Source organism: Hylobates moloch, unplaced genomic scaffold (genome assembly GCF_009828535.3).
Source record: "Hylobates moloch isolate HMO894 unplaced genomic scaffold, HMol_V3 SCAFFOLD_13, whole genome shotgun sequence".
Lineage (NCBI taxonomy): Eukaryota > Metazoa > Chordata > Mammalia > Primates > Hylobatidae > Hylobates > Hylobates moloch.
In genome coordinates this window covers 95,767,195-95,786,911 of record NW_026652288.1, presented here as the reverse complement: position 1 = coordinate 95,786,911, position 19,717 = coordinate 95,767,195, and the positions used below count along the sequence as shown (strand labels likewise).

General features: G+C 43.6%; 1 protein-coding gene across 2 annotated transcripts in view; it reads left to right on the top strand.

Moving 5' to 3' along the window:
• Positions 1 to 19,717, top strand: part of DGKG (diacylglycerol kinase gamma) — a 214,559-nt gene that overhangs the window by 37,832 nt on the left and 157,010 nt on the right. For both annotated transcript variants that reach the window (XM_032171841.2, XM_032171842.2), the window contains exon 2: positions 8,918 to 9,232. In XM_032171841.2, the coding sequence (XP_032027732.1) occupies positions 9,166 to 9,232 (67 nt within the window). In that variant the 5' untranslated portion in view covers positions 8,918 to 9,165. The remainder of the gene's footprint in view (positions 1 to 8,917; positions 9,233 to 19,717) is intronic.

Below are 19,717 nucleotides of genomic sequence, written 5' to 3'. Positions count from 1 at the left end.
TCATGAATTAATGTTTTTAGGAGAGCAAAGAGGAGATGAGGAGGTGTTTGTTCCTGGATAATTGGGTATGGCTGATTCATTCAAATGAATAGAGAGACCCAGGGTGCAATTCAATACTCATTAAATTTGCCTTCTTCTTCCTGACTTGTGATTTCCATGCTGACATCTGTACAGAACAAATAGAATTTGATCCAGTATATAAAATTGCAGAGCTAGAAAATGCATTAGAAACCATTATTCCCACCCCCTCATTTTATAGACAAGGAAACTGAGGCCAAAGGAGCTGAAGCAGTTGCTCAGAGTGACATAGCTGTAGAGACATAAAATACTCTTCTCCTACCCAAGTCAGACAATATCCAATCTGAGTTTTATTTAGAAAATCCTATTCGATTTTTTTCTGTCAGAAAAGATGCTTGGGGTGGTAATAAGAAGATTGTTCATAATATAAAGAGCCTCTCAGATGGGAGTGACGGAGCAGGCTGCTGAGGGAAGTGCTGGGCTTCGTGAGCTAGAGAAAGACCTCCTGGCTGTCAGCTGTCACCTTCAGCAAAGGGCAGAAGCCAGAGGCGGGCTGTCACGTCGGATACCATCTGGAGAGTCAGGCAATGTTTTAGGCCCCTAACTTTTCTTGAAGGAAATAAAGAATGGTGTAAGGCCGGGCGCAGTGGCTCACACCTGTAATCCCAGCACTGTGGGAGGCCGAGGTGGGCAGATCACCTGAGGTCAGGAGTTCAAGACCAGCCTGGCCAACATGGTGAAACCTCGTCTCTACAAAAAATACAAAAATTAGCCGGGCGTGGTGGCAGGTGCCTGTAATCCCAGCTACTCGGGAGGCTGAGACAGGAGAATCGCTTGAACCCAGGAGGTGGAGGTTGCAGTGAGCTGAGATCATGCCACGACACTCCAGCCTGGGCGGCAGAGCAAGACTCCATCTCAAGAAAAAAAAAATGGTGTAGCTCTTTCCACTGCGAAGTCAAGCACTGAGCTACAATGGAACAACCATGATAATGATAATATGAATATTTGTTGAGTTATAGCAATGTATACCACATCACCTCATCACCCCTCCCCAGCAGGAGCATCAGCTCCTTCAGGAAGCTTTTCCTGATTCCTTGTGCCTGCATCAGACACATTAGATGACCCCATAAATCTCTGGGCATATCTGCACCACTTCTCTTGCCAGCTTGTGTGTTAATTATTAATAGCTGTTTGGGTGTCTGTCTCCCACAGGGAATCATCAACTACCACAATAGAGAAATACACAGGATGCTGCAGAACACAGCTGGGAGAACAGGCAAATGTGCTCAAAGAGTTCCAAAAAGCTATAGAAAAGAAGTGACCTTTTAGTCCGGATCCAAAGAGTTGAGTAGAGATTTGTTTTAGGAAGGAAAGAGTAAAGGGCATTTCAAGCAGATCAAAGGCATGGTGTATTTGTCAGTCCACAATGCTTATGGGGTCCTCCCACATCCAGGCACTTTGCTAGTGCTAAGAGTAGACAGAAGGTAGATTTGGCTGGAAGGTGGAGTGTGTGGGGCAGGAAGTAATGGACATGAGAATGGGGAGGTGAGTTATTACCACAGGTAAAGAACCTTGTGGAACTAGCTAAGGAGGCAGCTCTTTTTTTCCTGGAGGCCAAGGGAGGCCTCTGAAGGATTTTAAGGAGGTAAGTGTCAGAGTCCAATTTAATTCTAAATGAGAAAGATCTCTATGAACAGGTATGGTGTGATTCATAGGGTGTATTGATTAGTGAAAAAACAATGTGAAGCTGACGATCTACAATGTGCTACCTTTTGTATTAGAAAGAAAGGGAAGCCAGGCAGAGGCTCACATATAATCTCAGCACTTTGGGAGACCGAGGCAGGTGGATCACTTGAGCCCAGGAGTTCGAGACCAGCCTGGACAACATAGTGAGACACTGTCTCTACAAAAAGTAAAAAAAAAAAAAAAAAAAATTAGCAGGTCCTAGTGGCATACACCTGTAGTCCCAGCTACTCTACTGGGAAGGCTGGGAGGGGGCTGCTGAAGTGGGAGGATTGCTTAACCCAGGAGTTCAAGGCTGCTGTGAGCTGTGATTCCACTACTGCTCTTCAGCATGGGTGACAGAGAGAAACCATGTCTCGAAAAAAAAAAAAAAAAGAAGAAGAAGAAGGAAGAGGAGAAGGAGGAGGAGGAGAAGGAGGAGGAAAGGGGGAAATAAGATATTCATATATCTTCTCACATGTGTAAAAATAAACACAGGAAGTATAAACTAGATACTATAAGGGTGAGTGGGAATAAGATAGAAAAGAGGAGCTGGGAACAGAGTAAGAGGAATGAGGGGTACTTCTCTGAGTATATCTTTTTCTTTTTGTTTTTGTTTTGAGACAGGATCGCACTCTGCTGCTCAGGTTGGAGTGCAGTGGTGCAAGTATAGTTCACTGCAGCCTTGATCCCTCAGGCTCAGGTGATCCTCCCACCTCAGCCTCCTGGGTATCTGGGACCACAGATGCACACCACCATGCCTGGTGAATTTTTTTGTTTGTATTTTTTGTGGACAGGGATTTGCCATATTGCTCAGGCTGGTCTAGAACTCCTGGGCTCAAGCATCTGCCTGGCTCAGCCTCCCAAAGTGCTGGGATTACAGGTGTGAGCCACCAACGCCTGGCTGAATGTATCTTTCTATATAGTTTTGACTTTGGAACCATACTGAAAAAGAATCAGTGGATATGAAGAAAATACCCTAAAATGAAATACAGACAGAAACTGATGGGAGTGAGAAAGAACTAACCTACGTAACTTTTGAGAGTAGTATTTTGAGGATATGCTGTTGCCTGAAAACAATAGAACTGTAAACAAATCTCGAAGTCTACTTTGTTTTTCACAGAGGTGGAGTAGCAATTCTGAAACTACTTTCTGTGTCTTCAGCAAAAAGCATGTTGTAGATGATGGAAACAAAGCTTGTTAGAGAAGAAAGTTAAAAAATATGGAAGGAAGGGAAGGCTACAATTAACTTTGTAATGTTGGACTGGAGTTGGAGGTGTAAGTATAAACTCAAGGTATTTAACACAGAGAGAGAGAGAGAGAGAGAGATGAGGGGGGTGTGTGTATGTATCTGTGTACATACATCTATTTTTTTTTTAAGACAGTGTCTCACTCTGTCACCCAGGCTGGAGTGCAGTGGCAGGATCTCGGCTCACTGAAACATCCAACCCCCACCTCCCAGGTTCGAGCGATTCTCCTGCCTCAGCTTCCTGAGTAGCTGGGACTAAGGCATGCACCACCACGCCCAGCTAATTTTTGTATTTTTAATAGAGACAGAGTTTCACCATGTTGGCCAGGATGGTCTCAAACTCCTGGGCTCAAGTGATCCTTCCGCCTCGGCCTCCAAAAGTGCTGGGATCGCAGGCGTGAGCCACCACACCCAGCACACGCATCTATTTTCTAGCTCTGTCCTTGATAGGGCCTAGAAGCAATGACACCCCAGCAGCTATGAGCATACGTGGTACCGAAGCCTTGGCTTCAAATGCCATTCTTCACCAAAGGAGCTCCTTAGAGAAATGACTGATTTTAGCACTTGAGCTGAGGAAATACTAGATGAGCCTGAAACATTTTGTAGTGCTAGAAAATAAGGATGTGCTCAAAAAATGATTGAGATATATCTAAAGAACAAATCACCACCTTGACTGAGCTTCCACTGATCAAATCTGGAACAATTTGAGAATCAAAGATAGCAACAGATTTGTAACCCACAGAATAAAATAAGAATCTGTGAAAATAAATATATGCTATATATAAATGCAGTTTTTATACACACATATATATTCTTTATATATTTATAATTTATCTTTATTTATAGTCTACATGTAAATTGATATAAATAACAAGAAGGGAAAGCTCTTACTTACAATAGACTCCTAACTAACAAATATAGAGGGAATGATGGAATTAGAAAATCAGTATCGTTGTAATAATTAATCCAGGCAATAACCATTAGTGGAAGCTAAAACTAGTGGATAAGGGTTGGATGAGTAATTACAAAATTACAACAACCTGGAGCAGTATCAGATCAAGTTCAGAAACCTGTGGCACAATACTAGAAACTTTCTACTCGACTACTGTCAGCTGATTTTTTACAATCTCAACTATTATTCAGGGGGTACAGGGGCAAGTTTGTTACCTGAGTATATTGCATGATGTTGACTTTGGGGTATGAATGATCCCATCACCCAGGTAGTGAGCATAGTACCCAATTTTTCAGTTTTTCAGTTTTTCAGCCTTTGCTCCTTCCCCCTGCCCCCTCTAGTAATCCCCAGTGTCTATTATTTCCATATTTATGTCCATATGTACCCAATGTTTAGCTCCCACTTATAAGTAAGAACATGTAGTATTTGGTTTTCACATATTTTCTATTTGGTATTTGGTATTTTTATTTGGTATTTTCTATTCCTGTGTTAATTCATGTTGGATAATGGCCTCAAGCTGCATCCATGTTGCTGCAAAGGACATGATTTCATTCTTTTTTATGGCTGTGTAGTACTGTATGGTATATGTGTATTACATTTTCTTTATCCAATCCATCATTGGATAAATGGATAAATTGGATAAATCCAGGTTGATTCCATGTCTTTGCTACTGTGAATAGTGCTGTGATGACCATATGAGTGCATGTGTCTTTTTTGTGGAACTACTTATTTTCCTTTGGATGTATACCCAGTAATGGGATTGCTGCATTGCATGGGAGGTCTGTTTTAAGTTCTTCGAGAAATCTCCAACCTGCTTTCCATAGTGACTGAACTAATTTACGTTCCCACCAGCAATGTATAGACATTCCCTTTTCTCCAAAGCCTCACCAGCATCTGTTATTTTTTGTCTTTTTAATAATAGTCATGGTTTTGATTTGCATTTATCTGATGATTAGCAATTTCGAGCATTTTTTCATGTTTGTTGGCCGCTTGTATTGTCTTCTTTTGAGAAGAGTCTGTTTGTGCCCTTTGCCCACTTTTTAATGGGGTTATTTTGGGTTTTTTTTCATCTGATCATTTAAGCCATATTGCTACATGTTGTATTTGCAATTGGATGATAATAACAATCATTTATTGAGTGTTTGCTATGTGCAGGCATTGCACCAGGTGGGGATTTTGTTTTTATGTTTGTTGCATATATTAACCCACTTAATCCTAGCACCAACCCAGTAAGCTTTTTCATTAGTATCTTCACGTTTGAGAAGAAGAAACCAAAGTTCAAGAGATGAAAAATATGTCTGGGGTGAAATAGCTCAGGAGAGGGCAGAGCCCAGATTCAAATTCTCTGCCTTCTGGTTTTAGTTCAGTGTTGTTCTGTCATGCAGTGTGCCTCTGCGTCCTCTTAGATCTCCCTCTGTGCTTCTGAAGGTGTGCAGAATGCCCAGGCCATGGAGGCATTCTTTTTTTTTTTCACAGACTCTCACTCTGTCGCCAGGCTGGAGTGCAGTGGTGCGATCTCGGCTCACTGCAACCTCTGACTCCCTGGTTCAAACGATTCTCCTGCCTCAGCCTCCTGAGTAGCTGGGATTACAAGCATGCGCCACTACACCCAGCTAATTGGTTTTTTTTTTTTTTTTTTTTTTTTTTTTTTGAGACGGAGTCTCACCTGTCGCCCAGGCTGGAGTGCAGTGGCGCAATCCCGGATCACTGCAAGGTCCACCTCCTGGGTTCATACCATTCTTCTGCCTCAGCCTCCTGAGTAGCTGGAACTACAGGCACCCACCAGCACGCCCGGCTAATTTTTTTGTATTTCCAGTAGAGACGGGGTTTCACCATGTTAGCCAGGATGGTCCCGATCTCCTGACCTTGTGATCCACCCGTCTCGGCCTCCCAAAGTGCTGGGATTACAGGCATGAGCCACTGCACCCGGCCACACCCCACTAATTTTTGTATTTTTAGTAGAGACAGGGTTTCACCATGTTAGCCAGGATGGTCTCTATCTCCTGACCTCATGATCCGCCCATCAAGTAGGCCCCAGTACCTATTGTTCCTTTCTTTGTGTCCCTGTGTTCTCAATGTTCAGCTCCCACTTATAAGTGAGGATGTGCTGTATCTGGATTTCTGTTCCTGCATTAGCCTCCCAAAGTGCTGGGATTACAGGCATAAGCCACCGCACCCAGCAGGAGGCATTCTTAAACAGAAGCACTAGTGGCTCCTTCTTTCTCCTCACCATGTTTACTAAACACCTAGCCTCATTTTTTTCTCATGTGCAAAACAGGGACAGCAATATTGAATTGACATGTTATTAAGAGGACTAAATTAGATAATGTGTATAAAGCATATAGCACAGTGTAAAGTATATGTCCATTCATTGATAGCAGCAGCAGTGGTGACAGTGGTTGCAATGCTAGATTCCCTGGCATGATGGCAAAGCTTTCTAAAGGATACTCCTCACTTTCGTACTAAATTGATCATCAGGAGCCAGATCATAAAGAGCTTTGTGTATCATGAAAAGAAGATTACATCTTATTCTACGAGCAGTAGAAACTACTGAAGAATTTTATTACCGAGAGAGATGTGATCTGGTTGGCAATTTAAAGAGCAGACCAAGGGAAGGAGAACAAAGCGCAAGGCAGGGAGAGCAGCAGGAGGCTGCTGTCAAAGGCCAGGCAAGAGATAAGGAAGGTCTGAGTTAATGCCAGGGCTGGTGTGATGGACAAGAGGGAGCACACAGTGGACAGTCAAACTCCAGGGCTAGTGCCTGGGTTTGGCAGGAGAGAAAAGGGGAGGAGCTTAGCTGAGCCTCCCGCCTCTGACCTGGGCACTGGCTTCTCTTAGGCATAACCCAAGCACCTGGGGACACTGGAAGCTGCAGATCAGGGGTGGTTTGGGACACACAAGGGAGTCACAGTAGATGGTTGGATATTCAGATCTGGATTAAGGCGTCTGAATATCTGAATATTCAGATTCAGACCAAGGAGAAAGCTCAGGGCTGCCGCAGCATGCTGGGGGTCATTAAAGCTTGGAGGTGGATGAGGTCCGTCAGGGAAGGGATGTAGAGTGAGAAGAGGGCTGAGGACAGAATTTTGGAAGCGCCGATTTTTCTTTAACTTTTAGGTTCAAGGGTACGTGTGCAGGTGTGTTATATGGGTAAATCGCATGTCACTGGGGGTTTGGTGTACAGATTATTTTGTCACTCAGGTAATAAGCATAGTACCCAGTAGGTAGTTTTTCAGTTCTCTCCCTCCTCCCATCCTCCACCTTCAAGTAGGCCCCAGTACCTATTGTTCCTTTCTTTGTGTCCCTGTGTTCTCAATGTTCAGCTCCCACTTATAAGTGAGGATGTGCTATATCTGGATTTCTGTTCCTGCATTAGTTCACTTAGGATAATGCCCTCCAGCTCCGTCCATGTTGCTGCAAGGAACAGGATCTCATTCTTTTTTATGGCTGTGTAGTATTCCATGGTGTATATGTTCCACATTTCCTTTATCCAGTCTTCCATTGATGGGCATTTAGACTGATTCTATGTCTTTGCTGTGGCAACATTTCAATATTTAAATGGCAAAAGAAGAGGCTGAAGGAAACTGACAAGAAACACCCAGAAAGATAAGAGAGTTTCAAGGTAGAAGTTTTCTGCCATGGCAAACATTGCAGAGAGAGAGATGAGCTGAGGAAGGACTGAAATGTGCCTGCTGGATTTGGCAGCTATGTCACCGATGACCTTGACAGCAGCAGGTGCCAAGAAGCAGAGTCGAGCTGGCTGGATTAAGGAGAGAGTTAGACTTGTCAAGGCGAGAAACTAGAACTTAATGTCCCCAGGAATGTGGGTATCTCATTTCCTTGCCATGCATTCTGGTTAATGGAAGGTCTTCTTTATAAAGCTAGAATCTCTCTCTCTCCAGCATCTTCCCTCAGTTCTAGTTCACTCTCCAAGTCCAAAACAACCAGTCTACACATTTCCCCAGAGAATGGTCCATATATGCCTCCCAACTTGGTCATCTCATCCAGCACTGCTCATATGCTCCAGGAACCCCAGACTTGCCTTGCAGTTGGCCCTCAGGATGGATCCTGTTTTGTTAAAACTGGGCTTGTTCTTTGGCAATATTAGAGCCTGTGTTTCAATTGGTCTTTATTTCTCACCTTTTTAGGTTGGTGGCTTCCCAACCGTGTTTGTAACCTCAACTGAGAATAAGAAAGACACTTCACAATATGATCAGTATAACCATGGGTGTATAACTGAAGGAAAAGTCTTATGACATAATACATCCCCTTACTGTGGTAGATGCACTCTAGTATTTTCAACTCCATCTCATCCTATCCTATTCCATTTCATGTGTTTACATGCTTGTTGTGACTCATTACATCAATTTCACAACCACAAAACTGATTTAATGACCCACAGTATGAGAGGCTCAAAGGAAAAGATGCTCAGTGTTTGTTTGAATCCATCGCCATTTCCCTGCCTCATTGAGGCCAGCAGCCCATCCCTCTAACTCCCTTTTTATGGCTCCAAGAGGACAGAGAACTGCTTCAGTCACTAGATGTTAGCCAGCCTTAGGGGTATTCCAAAATGGCTCACCAGAGCTATCACGGTGGAATTTAGAAATCAGTGGAGGAGAGAATGGCTGCATAGGCTCCTGTTCCTGCAATTACTCATGAGGCAACCAATAGCCTAAGGCATTTTTATGCCCTGAGGATGCTCTTAGGCAGCCCTAACACCACCTCTCATGTGACACATGGAACATTTCCCAGAGCTGAGTAGCATGGCCACCTATTCATACAGGCCACAGCTTGCCCCTCAACTCTCACCCCCAGCCAGACAACTGTCGTTGTGCCCTCTTCAGACCTCTCTAAGGGGAGAACCATCCTTGAGAACCATTGAACCATTGTCCCCTGTAGATCTTTCAGCAAAGAACATTCGGGGCCTTTTTTTTTTTAACATTCTCATTTACAATGTCTTTTCTGCTTCTACCTAGGAAGAGCCAGGATTTCTGGATCGACCTTGAATACAGACAGGAGGATGTTGCCTAAGGAATAGCAGAGATTTTGTCTCATCTTCTGAGAGGTGCCTGCTGCTGCTGTATACACTTGAGTGCTCCCAGAAGTCTCCTGAAAGGCTTACATCGCAAACCTGCAATGAGCCAGGCCCTGGGCTGGGCCTCCACTTCAGCCTAGTGAACAAAACTCCATCACTGCCCTTTAGCCTCTCACACAAAGTTTAAAAATGGGTGAAGAACGGTGGGTCTCCCTCACTCCAGAAGAATTTGACCAACTCCAGAAATATTCAGAATGTGAGTAAATGCATTGACAGACCTGGGACGGGATTTCTTCTTGGCTGGAGACATCATTTCTGGAAAGCATAGCAGTATTATCATTGCAAAGGCACAAAGAACGATGTCAGGCCTGACGGCTTGTATTTCCTTATAAACACAGAATTAGTGTATTTAACATAAAAACACAATTATCTTTAGACTCAGTAAATACTATGTGCTCGCCATAGAAATTTGCAATATACATAGATAAAAATAGAGCAGGTTAAAAATCACTGACAACACTACAAACATCTTAGAGCACTTCCCCGCTGTGCATATTGCTTTACACCGTTGAGCTCACACTGTATACACCCTTCATTAAGCCTGCATTTTCCACCTAATATATCGTATGTATTTTCTCAGGTCCTTAAAGCTCTTTAGAGCATAATTTTGAAGGGCTGCGTGCTGCATGGCTACAATGTTACTTAATCGTTTACTGTAATCTATTCCTGCATTTGGACCCAAAGCCTTCTTGCAGTAAGATGCTGAATGCTGATGTGTGTTTCTTTCTTGACTTTGTTTTGGGAAGGCTTGGGCTTTTACTTGGGGCTCTTGGTTTCCCATTAGTTGTGCCTCAGAACCAATTCAGTGCAAGACACAGTGGTGGTAAGGTGACAGCCACACATGCGCCCACGGCTGTGTCCCCTCAGGCAACTCCTAATCCTGACTGGTGAGAGGAACCTGCTGGGTTGTGGCAGGACACCACCTGACCACTGCACGCTGCCCACGCAGAGTGACCATCACTTACCCTGCGTGGCACTGACTTTCCAGGAGGCCCTTCATCTGGCAGAGCTCTCAGCTGCACTGCCTGCTCCATGCCCTTGTCCCATGGTCTCTCCCTTCACATTAACTGTGTTGGCGCTTCTGTAAATCATGAGGCCTGCAGCTGTTGACCTGCCTTATTGCTCTTGCACAGGTCCCCCTTCTCACACAGCAGGCAGTCCTTGTCCCCAGCGCTGGTCTAGGAGTCAGGGGATCCAGTTCAGGTACCAGCTCTGCCTCTTGCTCTCTATGCTGTGACATCCCTGAACACCCCTCGGTCTCAGCAACCTCTTCTATACAATGGGAGGGTTGGACTAGGCATTCTCTCCCTGCGGTCCCTTCCAGCCCAGCATCTTGTGACTCTGAATGCTCTCCGAGGTCAACAGGGGACCATAGGGCTAATGGTTTGTCACCCTCCTGGTACTCTAGAGCCTTTGGTCTCTCATCTGACCTCCATGGGTTTAGAAAAACTCTAATATATTGACAAGAAGCAAAAAATCACCCTCCAGGGTAAATTCAATTTAATTCAGCTGGCTCTGTAGGTCAGCAAAGAAGCAAGCCCTGTCAGGGATGAAGAAGAAGCACACAGGAGAGGCCTACCCTTGAGGAATCAGAATCTTGTTAGGGAATCAGAAACGTGCTCGTGACACAGAGAACAGCTTTAAGGCAGCAGGCAAACAGCTCTGGTAGAGCTGGCTAAACTAAGCGTGGAAACAAGAAGGGGATCAAAAACCAAGGGAAACTGGTATGGGGTTGTATTATAATACTTTGCTATTTGGTTCAATCCAGCGTGGGTTTATTGTCTCAAAGCCTTATAGTCTCAAAGTTCTAGGAGCTAGAAGCCCACAGTCAAGGAGTCAGGGGCACTGGCTCCTTCTGAGAGCTGTGGAGAAGGGATCCATCCCAGGGCTGTGTTTTTGGCTTGTGGATGGCCGTATTATCTCTGCATGCCCTCACATGACAGTCTCCCTGTGTGCGTATCTCTATGTTCAAAGTTGCCCCTTTCCTAGGCACACAACCTTATTGGCCTGGATCCCCCCTCATTCTGTCATGACTTCATCTTAACTAATTACATCTGCAACAACCCAAATAAGGTTACATCCTGAGTTATTGAGGGGTAGAACTTTAACACATAAATTTGAGGTTTGGGGCATGGTTGAACCGATAACAGAGGATTTAGCTGGATAAACTCCGTGGAGGAAAGAGGTTTAAAATGTGAGCAGTAGATGGAAGGGGAATGATGGAAGCAAAAGGAATGTTTGGGAATGTTGATTTTGAGATGGTGATAACACACCCACTATGCATTCCTGTGGTGTGCAGGGGTGGGTAAGGAGAGATTCTGGGCTGGATGGTGAGAAGGCACAGAGAATGAGGAGGGCATAGGAGGCATGGGGATAGCAGGAGGTCTTGGGCCTTGTGTGTCAAAGTGTGGGCAAAATTTAGAGCCACGAATCTGGAGACTGTGCAGGGTGGCTTGGATCAGGTAGTTTCCAGGCCAGGGAATTGGGCAGAATCATTTGGAGGAAACCTAGTCTGAACCAAAGAGCTAGACTAAGATGGTGAGTGTGGCCATGAACAAATGCTAATTCATGGGAAACTGTGGTGGAAATATCATCAACACATGTAGAACAAAAGGAAGCCATCAAAGATATCTTGCAGACTGAATCTGTAGAAAATGACATCAGGATGCAGGGCTGATGGAGAATGTTTGGGAATGTTGATTTCGCGATGATGATAACACATCCGCTATGCCTTCCCATGTGCCAGGCTCCAGGGATCCAGCAATAAATGAGACACAGTTCCTGCCCTCAAAGAGATCACTGCCTCACAGGGGAAGACAAACAGGACTCAGGCAAGGGTGTTACAGTATAGCCGGTGCTCAGAAGTGGGCAGCATGGGAGAAGAAGGCCCAGCTCAGCCTAGTGGGAGGCTTCCTGATGCATGCATTGTTTCCAAACTCCAGGAACTGTAGGGGAGGGAGGGAGAAGGGCATTCTGGGCAGAGGACATGGCTTGGGCAAGGGCAGGGCAGGGAGGAGGACATCATGGGAGCATCCAAGAACTGCAAGCAGCTCCCAGGCTGGGAGCCCAGAGCATGTGTTGGTGGTGGCATCAGGAGTGTTGGGGGAAGAACTAGAAAGGAAAGTAGGACCCCATCCTGGGGAATCCTGCTTTCTAAGCAACATGTCCTGCAGGCCCCAGGAGGGTGTGTGATGGGATTTAAGTGGAAATGAGGGGTCAGTCCATAGCTCTGGTTTGGGAATCATGCGTGGAGATAGCAAGGAGAGAAAGAAAATGAATGAAGGCACTCAGACAGCAGGAATGTTAGGAAAGAAAAGAAGAGGCTAGAGAATGAGGCTTAAGGTATGCCTCTATCAGGGGTCAGCAGAAGACACAGAGAGAAGAACCAGAAAGGCAAGTAGGTGGAAAAGAGTGCAGCATGGAGGGCGCGAAGGCAAGGCGTGGCTCCAAATGCAGCAAAGCCGCTGAGCAGGCGGAGGGATGAAAGGAACCAGAGTATTCAGTAGGAGAGGGTTCTGTTGGGGTTGGGCCTTTTCTTTAAACATTTACCTTTGTCCTTCTCTGACCCTTGCTCGTGTTGTCCATGTCGCGGGACTGGATGAGGCACTCTGCTACTGTTGTTCGAACAGGAGAGGAAAAAAAGATACAATTCTTACAAAATGATTAATCCTCAGAGGAAACCCTGCAAAAGTCATTCCCACCAATTTTAGACACATTCTGGTGTTCAGTCGGATTGCATTGCCATAGCAACCACTCTTCCATAACCACATAAACAGGAGCTTTACAATAATAAAATAATGAAGTGTACAGCCTGAGAATTGAGAACTTTCTCCAGTGGGGTTACCAGGTACGAGAGGCTCTTGGTGTTTTCCATTTATATAGTGTAAAGTTGGCACCTTCTCTGGTGACCTTCTACAGGGTGTGGGTGGGGCATCTTAAAACTGCTCTTGGAGACATGTATATTAACTTTGTATGTATACGTACATACATATACATACAGACACATAGACACACACACATATAGCTGACAGTAAGTTTGTTGTCAATCTACAATACAAAGTACTTATCAAAAGAGCTAATGTGATATTAAGAAATCTGTATTATAAAATGATGAAATTTAAAGCTACCCATGATTCTATTTTCCAGTGATAACCAGCACTAGCATGTTTATGTATAAATGTAAGTATAAATATAGATATCAAAATATACATGCACATATACATATATACACATATACATATATACACATATACAACATACGCATGTAAAACAAACTTGAGAATATGCATGCTGTGCTATTTTGTATGCTGTTTTTTTCCCCTTAACAATATGTTTCAGTTACCTATTGCAGCATCAAAACAACTTCAAAACTTGTGTGCTGAAACAGCCACCATTTTGGTTTCCCATGATTCTGTGGGTCAGGAACCTGGGCAGACACGGTGGCCATGAATCATCTCTGCTCCACTGTGTTTGGACCTTCAAGAGGGAGGCCTCAAACAAATGAGGACTTAGACCATCCGGCATGGCTCATTCACTCACATGGTGGGACCTCAGTGTTCCTTCATGGAACCTCTTTCTCCAGCACTTTCTTGTCTTCCAGGGCCTCTCCATATGTCCTTTCTTTTCAGCAGGGTAACCTGGAAATCTAACGTGGCAGCTCAGGGCTCCAAGGGCACAGAAGAAGCTGTTGTCAGATATTTTTAGCACCTGGGATCGGAGATCCTAGAACAGAACTCCCTCCACGTTCCATTGGTTAGTGCAGTCACAGGCCTGGCTCACATTCAGTGAAGTAGAGGAATGGACTCCACATCTCAAGGAGGAGGGACTCACATAGGGAGGGAAAGAATTTATGGCAGCCATCTTTGGAAACTGGCTAGCACACAATATCGATCATGAGTCATTCCCACATCATTCTGTACTCTTCAGAAGCATAGCTTTTAGCGGTTGCAGAGATTTCTTTCTTTTTTTTTTTTTTTTTTTTTTACTACATTTGTACTATTTCATCTAACAGAACCAGTCATTGCAATCTTAGGTAGTATTCATAGACTCATAGTGCCTAGTGAGGCAAACTGATATCCACATTCTAGCCTACCCTGATAGACCATCAGACCTCTCTAGAGAACTGAATTTATTTATGGTCACTATGGTTTATGATGGACATGGACAACCTGGAACTTGTTTGAGAGTTGGTGAGGGACCTCACAGCCACATTATGGAGAAATGAAGATACTGCGCATATTTGTTGGAGAAGGGAAGGGAAAGGTGAAGAAGAGCTCGTTGTATTAAAATAGCTCAGTACTGTTGTGGGAAGATGTGTGAAGTTAATTTTGAATGGCTTCAAGAGGTAGCCCTAGGACTAATGGGAGCAAGTTATAGGAAGTCTTTAAAGTGTGGAATACATTAATTACTAGTGGTCAAATCTGCCCAAGATGGAATCGAATTGACTTAAAAGTGACTGGGTTTCCTTTCCCTGGAACTGTCTGGGCAGAGAGTTAGTTGAGACACTATAGGGGAGATAACAGCTTTAGTCATCTGGTTGATTAAATGACCTTCATTAGCTCTTCCAGTACTTGGTTTCTATATTTAAATAGATTTCTACTGCAGAGGGTGTGTGCATGTTGGGATGCCCCCTGCTGACCCTCTTCCTAACAAGAATTGCTGGTGGCCATTGGGGAGGTGGGCATTGTTTTTTTCAATTTTTTGTTAATTCCTTAAAAGTTCCATGATGCATCAAGGGCAGAAACTATTCATTTATTCAGAAAGAGAAAAAAGGAAAAACAACTGATGAAGCATCCATTAAACTTTTAATTCTCTAAGAAATTAAACCAAACATTTCCTACATCAGCCAGCAGTTGCTTGGACTGTGTAGAACTTTTTTTTTTTTTCTGAGACGGAGTCTCACTCTGTCACCTAGCCTGGAGTGCAGTGGCACGATCTTGGCTCACAGCAACCTCTGCCTCCCGGGTTCAAGCGTTTCTCCTGCCTCAGCCTCCCAAGTAGCTGGGATTATAGGCTCCCGCCACCATGCACAGCTAATTTTTGTATTTTTAGTAGAGACGAGGTTTCACCATGTTGGCCAGGCCGGTCTCCTGACCTCAGGTGATCCACCCGCCTCAACCTCCCAAAGTGCTGGGACTACAGGCATGAGCCACCGCACTCGGCCAGAATTTTTAAAGCTGGGAAAAATCTTAATCATATCAATGCCAAGCATTACGCATTTTAAAACTGACACTACTACGTCCAGAAGAGCTCAGTGACTTGCCCAAGGTAATACAGAAGGTCGATGGTAAAATAGAAATTAGAACCAAAAGTCTCTCAATTCTAGTACAAACTCATTTGCTTCAGTTCAGCAACAACAAATTAAACAAAAAGTACCCACTGGAGCTCAACCTTCAAACATACATTTGTGTGTGTGTGTGTGTGTGTGTGTGTGCGTGTGTGCATGTGTGCGTGTGCAGATATGTATATGTCAATTAAACTACATTAAAGCAAAATTTTAATATGTAAAGAGAATCAATCAGTAAATTGTGCTATTTAAATATATTTCATTCGAATCAGATTATGACAAAGTTTCTGACTTTAAGATGTAGGTACAGTTCAAAATACAAAACTGTCAGAGTCAGAGAACATATTTAGGGCTGATATGTAGAACCATAGAAGGCTCTAAGTAAATGTCACTAAAACCTTGCTATTTATGCTGGCAGGTAGAGTGAGACTGGATCAAATGCTCATGAAGTCCTGGGCCCATGAAGGGTCATGCCTAGTTGCTTCTATCTTGGAAGGATAGCCATAACTATTTGTCACCGACATGTGTTTCAGCACCACAGACCTTCTTTTCCTTTAACGATGGGTAGGACTCTGCCCACCAGGAGTCACAGAATCTATGGACAGGGAGGAATTTCTATGGAACAATAGCTCTCAACGTTTAATGTACACATGAATCTCCTGGAGAGCTGTTGAAATGCAGACTGTGAACCAGTAGGTCTGGGGTACTGCTGAGATTCTACTTTTCTAACAAGCTCCCAGGCAATGCTGATGCTGCTGGTCCAGGGACCACACTTTTAGTTGCAAGATGGTCCAAGTTGTCTGATCCATTCCTCCACCTTCCCTTGAAATATGACCGATGAAGCCAAATTATTTGGAGAAAAGGTGAGAAAATGTTCTAGCAATACAAATTTTACTTACACAAATAATTCATACCAGTCATTCAGATCATTTATGATGACAAAAAATTGTGTCTTAAAAACTGTTTTATTGTTATTGACCCCAATTCCCTCTGTTTCTATATAAAGTCTTTTCTTATTATTTCATATGTAACATCTGTGGCAGAGCCATCACTTCCACAGGTCAGTGGTCCTCAGCCTCGGCTCATGTTCAAATCACATGGAAGGCTTGGAATACTTCCAATGTTCTGCCCACACCTCCCAGATCATTTAATCACAGTTTGTAGGTATGGGGCCTGGGCATCAGCATTTTTAAAGGCCACCCCCGCCCCACCCCAAGTGATTTCAATAAGCAGCCAAAGTTGATAACCACTAGTCTACCTTTTCTTTCCATGCCTCTGAGAATATAGGACATGTGGGTCAAGTGTGACCAGCTCAATCCCTTTGCTAGCCTTCATTTATTCAATAGATCTTTCTTGACTATCTATGCTTTTGCCAGGCAATGGGCTGCATGCTGGGGATGAACAGTGAACAGAAGCAAAGTTTAGATGGGAGAATATGTGTGTAGCAAGTACATCCGTGCTTATGAAGCTGAGCTTCTCCCCTGTGCTTCCCACGTGCTGCTCTGAGGCCTGACTCCAGCTGGCTGAAGAGGTGGGCCTTTTGATGCAGTGCTCCTGGTCCTGGCCCTTCTGCTTTGACATTTTTCAGGACCCTCACAAAACTCTGCTCTTGTTTTTGTGCATCTCACTGCATAACTTCCTAGAGTAATTAGGAAATGTATTCTTACATCCCAGCCTTCATTGGAAGAAGGAAAATCTAGATTTTATTTTTTTGCTCATGCGCCAACTTTCCCTTCCCGTCAGCTCAGTGACTCCCCCTGCCCACCACTTACGGTCTTTCCACTCCATAGAATATGTTCCTTTGTCCTCGGCATCATGGTCTTTTCTGGGTTGTGACAGGCAAGCCTCAGCAGTCAGCCCCAGATCCACAGGGACATTGCTTAGAGCCTGCGTATCCAGTGAGGTCCATGAACCTGCAAAATTGGTGTCACTTAGGATCTTATTCAGAATGTAGAATCTCAGGCCGTGGCCCAGTCCTACAGAATCTGCACTTTTACCGGATCCCAATGTGACTCATACGCACATTACAGTTCGAGAAGCTCGTAGAGAACTTTGAGGAATGAAGAGTTATCATGTACCTTAGAATTCCACTCTCATATATGGATTTTCAGATTCACTTTTGAAAATGTTGATTTATAGTTTTTTCAAAGTTTAGCAGTTTAATGGTCTAATGCTCAAATACTCTGTGTTCTTAACTAGACAACAGACTATAAACTTTGGGGTCTAGTCCTGGCAGCACAGCGAATATTCTGCTGTAAACACTGAAGTCTCTGATTTGTCTGCTTGTTCAGATGGAATGCACCCCTGTCCCACACCAACAAGGCAACAAAGGTGTCTGTGTGTAGGGCCAAATTTTTCCCTTTAAAAGGCTTTGAATTTGCTCAAACACTAGGAACAGTGCTTGGTTTAGGTCCCAGAGTTCTTGGCACATAAAGTATAGAAGACAATTTTGGACTGAAAACTTCTTAGTGCACTGGTAACCTTGATCAAAGAGAAAAACTTTCTGAACACCCAATTTAGGATAGAACTGCATGTGGATAGTCCTGACAGTCTGAGTTAATGCAAAACATACCCCTACCTTGCCAAGCAGCTGAACAAGTTGACCTGTTGGGTAGAGTTCTTTGGTGTTGTCCACTTAAACAATGGATAACATCTGCCAAGCACAGCAATTTTAAATTTAGCAGCTATAAGCTTTTTTCCCTTGGCAATAAGTATTCAAGTTCAGGGGCTTTTTAAGACAGTCTTCATTTACAACAATAAAATCATGTCCTAGAATGGCAGTCCTCAACCTTGACTGTACATCTGAATTCCAGGTAGTTTTTAAATTATAGTGTGTCCTGGGTTCCTCAAGAGATGCTGAGTTAATTCACCTGGGGTAAGACCTGGGTTACAGTGTGTATAGAGCTCCCCAGGTGATTTCAACATGCAGGCAGGTTTGAGAGCCACTTTCATAGAGGAAGAGTCCTGGCTTCTAACTTGCCAACGTTCAAGTATCCAGTGAATCGAATAACCATGGCCCATGATTTAGAAATGTTTAAAAAGTGTGACTTACGAGCTGAGTCTCCATGAAAGAATCACTTAAATTCCATAAGCCTCGGTTTCTTCTCTAAAATAAGGATAATTATTACATTAGAGGGTAGTTGTGGGGATTTAAATAAAATGTGTAAGGTGACTAGGACAGCGTCTGGCATATAATAAGCACTCCGCAAAATGGGAATTTTTAAAAAGAGCTGTGGAAATGGCCCTATTTTGTACAGTCAGAAATGGAGCAAGGTGTCCTCTGAATCTAGTGCTGGTATTATGGTAAAGGCTTTGACAAAGGAATTTTCTGCGAGGTTATACTATTGGACCCACAGATGACACCTAAAATAAGACCAAGGAACGCTATTCCTTCATTGTTCTTTTCTGTCTTAAGATGACACAGAATAAAGCAGCTGTCACTAAAGCAGATTAGTCATGCATAATACCTACCTACTCCTCATGGAAAAAGAAACCCAACCCAGAAATCTATTAAGAGGAAAACTGTTGTAAAGTATATAAGGACATCCAAGGAGAAAGTAATGTGTCCCAAATTTGAGAATTAGGTTGATTCTCTTTTTTAAAGGGTACTGATGCTATAATCCTATGAAAGCCCATGAAGCAAACTGAAGTAAATGTGTGATGAGTAATCCACCTCATGGAAAGCTAGTTAGAAACCTCCTAGATTGTTGTTGTGGTTGTTTTTTTTTTTTTTTTTTTTTTTTTTTTTTTTTTTTTTTTTTTGAGACGGAGTCTCGCTCTGTTGCCAGGCTGGAGTGCAGTGGCGCGGTCTCGGCTCACTGCAACCTCTGCCTCCTGGGTTCAAGCGATTCTCCTGCCTCAGCCCCCCAAGTAGCTGGGATTACAAGCACGTGCCAACATGCCCGGCTAATTTTTGTGTTTTTAGTAGAGATGGGGTTTCACCATGTTAGCCAGGATGGTCTTGAACTCCTGACCTCGTGATCTGCCTGCCTCAGCTTCCCAAAGTGCTGGGATTGCAGGCGTGAGCCACCGCACCCGGCCGTGGCTTTTTTTTCCATTTAATTTCAGGCTATTAATCAGGTATCTTAAAATAAATGTCTTTTCTATTTTCTCTTTTTGAAACCTCTGTTTATTTTATGCAAACATATGATGAATTTATGTGTGTATATATATCACACATTTAAATATAAAGCAGGATTTTTAAAATAGACCAGCAGCCCTTTAGAATCAAAGGAATTCTGCTAGAGTGAATGGTGGAATATCCAAAATGAGATGAGAACATCAAAATATCATATATTCCATTGAAATTACTCCATTGGTTCTCAATCAAAATGCTAACTCTACACTCTTCTTGCAGAAGTCACACCAGGGGTACCCATGTTCTCAAATTTTTAT